Genomic DNA, 6,535 nt, shown 5'->3' on the forward strand with positions numbered 1-6,535 from the left:
CATGGGACCACTGCCTGCAGCAGCGGCTCGTTCCAGGTCCATGTGGACGTCTTCAGGTTCTCCTTCAGCCAGGGGGAAGTTCTCCTCTTCCAGAGCCTCGTTCTCCACCTGCAGGAGGTCAGACAGCAGCAGCTCGGCCAACGAGGAGCGGGTCAGATCCTGGTAACGGTAACAACAGGAAGTTAGGATGAGCTCTGGACCAAACAGAATCAAGAGAGAAAATAAAGAAGAAAAAACGGTTCTGTAACAAACTAATATGAGGAGAAAAGGAAAAGTCGCCTTAATTCATGACAAAAGGAAAAAAACACAAATTAATAGTTTTAAGTCTAGTGATTGTAGCGTTAGCATGTTAGTGGGGTGAAACAATGACAGTATATAAATACACCACAAATATCCCAGTGGAGTTATCTTATCCTCGTGTGTGTGTGTGTGTGTGTGTGTGTTTACAGTAGGTTTCGTGTAAAACTCGAGTCACAGCCGTGCGTTGGTGGTTTCCTCACCACCGACTGTTGGCGTCGCTCTAACTGTCATTTATCAAATCCATGTCACTAAAAAGACTCCAATAAAAAACTCTGTAGGAGTTTCTAAGATTTTACAGGTGATGGTTCTGCAGCTGGCTGTCATCGAATCACTGCAGTCTCTGAGGAGCTATACTGCAAAAACACAACCACGTTTCTGGACAAAATTATTTTATTTTAAAAAATGTGTTTTCTGTTGATGATTTTTTTAACCATAATAAAGATTTTAAATCCTGCTCTTAAACACAATACAAGAAGTAGGAAGAACAGAAGAAGAATAATCTTATTTTATTTCTAATAAATATAATAAATAATACATATTCCAATTAAATCAATCAATCAATAACGATCACCATTCTTAGTCTTATGATGACGGGGCGGATCTTCAGAAACATCATAAATGTATTTGTTTTCAGAGACACAAAATAGTACTTCTTATGTTGGTGTTGAACTGACTCCAAATATTTATTTTATTATTTATTTTGTTGCCAGCCTGTGAATTTCATTCTCATAGTTATGGTAAAATGTTAACTGCATAAGATTCATCCTAAAACATGAGAGAACACGTTCCCTAAATTAAAATGACATCAACCATTGACAGGATGATACCATACAATGACTTCAATGTTCTCTTCAGCATTAAAGACGTGATTATTATTAATGAAAATAATATTTTAATTTTCGACGTAGTTAAATAAACTGTCCTGGATTACACTGCATTACAAGTGGTCATTTCGACACTTTCTTCACGATAATATTTAATACACAGCAGCAGCAGCAGCAGCAGCAGCAGCTGAGCTTCTTCTGTAGTTTAACTCTAGAAACATAGAAATGATCGAAACCCAGACGTCGTGAACGTCACTGTCGGGAAGAAAAAATAAAATAAACTCTAGGTATTTGCGAAAAATGTTTTTCAAATGTATCAGTTTTACCTCAGTCATTTCTGTTAAAGTTAAGCTTTCTGGAATCTCAGTTCCAATCACAACCTGGAATTTGAATGCTTTTCAAATTGTTGTATTTTTTTAAATTTTACATCAACGAATTTGGAAAGAAAACGATATTCTCACGGAACTCTACTTCACCGAATAGGTTTTACTTTTTTTCATGGTTTTGTCCAAATGTCACAGCGTGTGCGTGTGTGTTTGTCTATGTATACGCGTGTGTGTGTGCGCGTGCACGACCTGTTTGGAGCTCAGCAGCGGGGCCCGGTGCAGCAGCAGCCGGAGTTTGGAGTCTCTCTGTGCCGCGGAGGAGTAGCTGATGAAGGCGGTGAGGGAGATCAGGAGGAGGAGGAGGCAGCGGAGGCGTGAAGAGCAGATCATCTTTCTCACCTGTCTGTCTGTCTGTCTGTCTGTCTGTCTGTCTGTGGATCTCAGGATCTTCTGTCTCTGTCCCGTCTGAGTCGCTTATATAAAGCCCGGCTGACGTCACTGTCTTGGGGTGAAGGTTGGGTTTGGGGGGTGAGTGATGATGATGGTAATGATGAGGTGGTGGTGGTGGTGTCGAGGATGATGATAATGATAATGTTGATGATGATGCTTCCTCCCCCCCCCCTCCTCCGCCTCACGCTTTAGTCAAATGAACCGTTCTCACACTCTTTGATTTTCCTTCACGCACCTTCTCACGCTGTGGACCTCCGCAGGGCCGCGTCCAGCAGTTTAGGGGCCAGTGCTAACATAGGGCCCTGTGCACCTGCCACCATGTGGAAGGATTCTGGAGGAACATTGATGACGTGTGTTCAGGCCTGATGGGTTACTGCTGTATGAAGAAAACACTTGATTTGGAACAACAAATACACTGGCATTCACTGAGGTTACTGCATTTAACCCAATACTGCAGACACAAAGTACTTCAGAACTTCAGCTTCACAGTAGTTAAAAATACAGTGAACAAATGACTGTGAAAATGATGATAATTTATGAAGACGGGGATAATGTGTGATAAAAAGGTTAGGCTCTCAGTATTACACCGTGTTAACATGATCAGAATGCCAGGACTGGTCCAGCCTAATTAAAAAGTATCTCAGAAGTACTGTAATACAGAGTACGGTCAGCACATTTTATTTGCAGTCCACCTTCCTACTATGCAACTCAACTTTTAAATTGTGTGTCATATCGTATCGTATTGTATGATATGGTATCATATTCAGTAACTGCAGTGATATGAAAGCCAGTCGCTCCACCACAAACACCGTCTGGACAGAACTCTATGACGACGGGGTTCATGACCAAACAGTTGACGTGCTGCGACTGGTCTCTGAGAGCATTTCTGACTAATCCTCTGTCCCTGTCTGTGAGAACAACAGACAAGTCTGTGTTTGGTGAAACAACAGAAGAATAAAACGCCAGAGGGACATTTTCTACTTTAAAGGCATTGTTACAACAAATTCATTTGCAAAAATAAAAATGAGTTTAAAATGAGTCCTCTGTCTGTTTTAATGTGTCACAGGAAGTGTGAGATGATGCAGAGTTGCTGGCCTTTTTATTCTTTCTTATTTTTACTGCCCTTTATGTAACAGGAAGGTTTCACTCAGGCCACCAGAGGGCAGTAATTATGCCCTTTAACCACAAGAAAAAGAAAAGAGTCATCATAAAAAAGAGTCAACACCTCTGAAACCATCAGAGCTCTGTATCCACCTGAAGACAAACCCAACACCTCTGAAACCATCAGAGCTCTGACTAACAGTCAATGGTCCTGACACCTGGTCCCACTGACACATGGTCCAGTGATCCACGGCTGCTGCACAGGACACATTTCACAGCTGTCCAGCAGTCTGGCGGTGGAGACACGTCCACGTCCACTGAGATTACGGCAGCTGTCTGCTCCTGATTGGTTCAGCCTTGGTTCAGCTGATTACTGTCAGAGTGAAGAGGACATGAACAGAGAGGGCGATGTTCATGTTGGCACTAATAATAATGATAATAAAGGACTAGTTAGCTGTTGGTTAACTCAGTTTGGTTGAGTTAGTCCAATGTGTCTCAGATGAAGAGGAAAACGTTGGATTTTCAAGTATTTTTCTCCTATTTTAATTTTTCAACTTTCTCTACTCTTGCTGTGTGTGTGTGTGTGTGCCCTCATTACTTTTCCCATAACCAGACTCATTAACCTGTTAAAATAACACAGATTCAACCAATCAGGAGCCTAGACTTGACTTAGTCTTGACCTGAGTTTTTTACTTTCTTCCTTTACTTGTTTTCTCCTCTCCTTGGTTCCTCCACTCCCCTCCCCTCCTCTCCTCTTCTCTCCCCTCCTCTCCTCTTCTCTCCCCTCCTCTCCTCTTCTCTCCCCTCCTCTCCTCCCCTCCCCCTCCCCCCCCCCCCCTCCCCCCTCTTCCCTCCCCTCCCCCCCCCCTCCCCCCTCTTCCCTCCCCTCCCCCCCTCCTCCCTCCCTCCCCCCCCCCCCCTCTTCTCCCCCCCCCCCCCCTCCTCTCCTCTCCCCCCTCCTCCCTCCCTCCCCCCCCCCCCCTCTTCTCCCCCCCCCCCCCCTCCTCTCCCCTCCTCTCTTCTCCTCTCCTCCCCCCCTCCCTCCTCCCCCCCCCTCCCTCCCCCCCCCCCCCTCTTCTCCCCCCCCCCCCCCCTCTTCTCCCCCCCCCCCCCCTCTCCCCCCCCCCCCTCCTCTCCCCTCCGCTCCTCTCCTCTCCTCTCTTCTCTTCTCTTCTCCTCTCCTCTCCTTGTTTCCTCCACTCCCCTCCCCTCCTCTCCTCTTCTCTCCCCTCCTCTCCTCCCCTCCCCTCCTCTCCTCTTCTCTCCTCTCCTCTCCACTCCTCTCCCCGCCGCTCCTCTCGTCTCCTCTCCTCTCCTCCTCTCCCCTCCCCTCCCCTCCCCCCCCCCTCCCCCCTCTTCCCTCCCCTCCCCCCCTCCTCCCTCCCTCCCCCCCCCCCCCTCCCCCCTCTTCCCTCCCCTCCCCCCCTCCCCTCTCCTCCCCTCCCCTCTCCCCCCCCCCCCTCCCCTCCCCTCTCCTCCCCTCTCCTCCCCTCTCCTCCCCTCCCCTCCCCCCCCCTCCCCTCCTCCCCCCCCCCCCCCTCTTCTCCCCCCCCCCCCCCTCCTCTCCTCTCCCCTTCCCTCCCCCCCTCTCCTCTCCTCTCCCCCCCTCCCCCCCCCTCCCCTCTCCTCCCCTCTCCCCCCCTCCCCCCCCCCCCCTCTTCTCCCCCCCCCCCCCCTCTCCCCTCCTCTCCTCTTCTCTCCCCTCCTCTCCTCCCCTCCTCTCCTCTTCTCTCCTCTCCTCTCCTTGTTTCCTCCACTCCCCTCCTCCTACTCTCGTCTCCTCTTGGATGTTTTTAATTTATGATTTTATAATAATCTCTTCTGCCCGAACGTTTCTCCCAGAATCCCACTGGGTGGTGGCAGCAGGGAGGTCACATGGTACATGTTGATGTGCTGGGAGGCTGTGTGTTTGTGTGCCAGTTTGAGTGACACACACAAACACACACACACACACACACGCTGTGTTTCTACTCATTGATTAGTGCGGACCGATGGACACGTTCACCTCCACCTGTCACACCACAGCTGTTTTAATGGCAGAGCCCCCCCCCCCACAGTCCCATCACCCCCTGCTGTCTCCATCACCCCCCCCACTCACCCCACCACGTGACATTTGAACACTTTAAAGGAGCATGCCGTACATCATTTACATTTTGAATAAATTAAAGGTCATAATAAGATTTGAGTTTTTTTGTCTCTGTCTTCAAACAATCAAACATTAGAAGTCGAGACTGTCAAGTAATACTGTATATATTCACTACTGATACTACAATAATGAAAATACTGTATATATTCACTACTGATACTACAATAATAAAAATACTGTATATATTCACTACTGATACTACAATAATGAAAATACTGTATACTGTATATTCACTACTGATACTACAATAATAAAAATACTGTATATATTCACTACTGATACTACAATAATGAAAATACTGTAAGTAAAGGTTAGTAGTTCGATCGACAGCTCTAACTGCTGGTTTTCTGTATCTGTCCCGTGTGTGTGTGTGTGTGTGTGTGTGTGTGTGTGTGTGTGTGTTTCCCCCAGTTTGTACTCCAGCTCAGAAACATTTCAGATTCAATTAGTGCTCCTTCTAAACTGACCATGTTCACAGAACAACACTATTTATCACCCTGGAAACACAGAGACTGAGCAGCCAGGTGACAGGGGAAGATAACACACACACACACACACACACACACACGCTGCTCTACCTCAGATAAGAAATGAGTTCTTTTGTTTTTTTCCGTTTCAATCATTTTTGATTAATTCCACTTTCACTTGTTTACATCGGCTTTCTGTGAATTTAATAGTTTTGACTATTTTCTCTCACTGTGAGAGCTTAAATAAATGAAATATATATATATACAGTATATATAATATATATATTTATGTATATATACTGTATATATATATATATATATGTTTATATTAACAGGGCCGACCCCTCCATACACACAGAACACACACAGTGTGCAGGGCACTACAACTGTGGACCATTTTAAGAGACATGCACAAACTGTGTAATTGATTACCAACATAGGATGGACGCTGAGCGAGGTACGGTCTGTGCCTCTTATTTAGTCTGTATTTACTTAGTTCCTTTTTATTGTTAGATTTATTATTTTTAATAAATATAAAAATAATAATCTAATAAACGTAAAAAGTAATAAAATTGTATATACGTATATATGTGAATATATATACATATATATACACACATATATATGTATATATACATTAACACACATTTAACCGTTTATTAATGCTAAATTAGGTGAACTGAGCCCACACGTCAGTTTTTGAATTCTCTGGTCAATATTTGCTCGGCCCTCCCTCTCTCTCCATTTAAAGCTCATTAGACAACACACTGTTTCACTGTGTAAACACACTTTTGCCTGTGCGCACACACACTCACACACACACAGTGATTTTAATCCTTACTCTAATTCTTACCCCAACCTTAAGGTACCCCCCGAGTCAGTGTAGACCCCACAGCGTACACCAACTCACAGACAACAGAA

At 45.4% G+C, this 6,535-nt stretch overlaps 1 protein-coding gene across 1 annotated transcript in view; it reads right to left on the minus strand.

Moving 5' to 3' along the window:
• sst1.1 (somatostatin 1, tandem duplicate 1) overlaps window positions 1–1,912 on the minus strand; it is a 2,341-nt gene extending 429 nt beyond the window's left edge. Inside the window, exons 1-2 of the mRNA XM_025055245.1 lie at window positions 1,700–1,912; window positions 9–159 (exon numbers count right to left, since the gene is read on the minus strand). Coding sequence (XP_024911013.1) covers window positions 9–159; window positions 1,700–1,840 — 292 coding nt within the window. The 5' untranslated portion in view covers window positions 1,841–1,912. The remainder of the gene's footprint in view (window positions 1–8; window positions 160–1,699) is intronic.
• Between the last annotated feature and the right edge of the window lie 4,623 nt (window positions 1,913–6,535).

The sequence above is a fragment of the Cynoglossus semilaevis genome, chromosome 4 (assembly GCF_000523025.1).
Source record: "Cynoglossus semilaevis isolate Cse_v1.0 chromosome 4, Cse_v1.0, whole genome shotgun sequence".
Lineage (NCBI taxonomy): Eukaryota > Metazoa > Chordata > Actinopteri > Pleuronectiformes > Cynoglossidae > Cynoglossus > Cynoglossus semilaevis.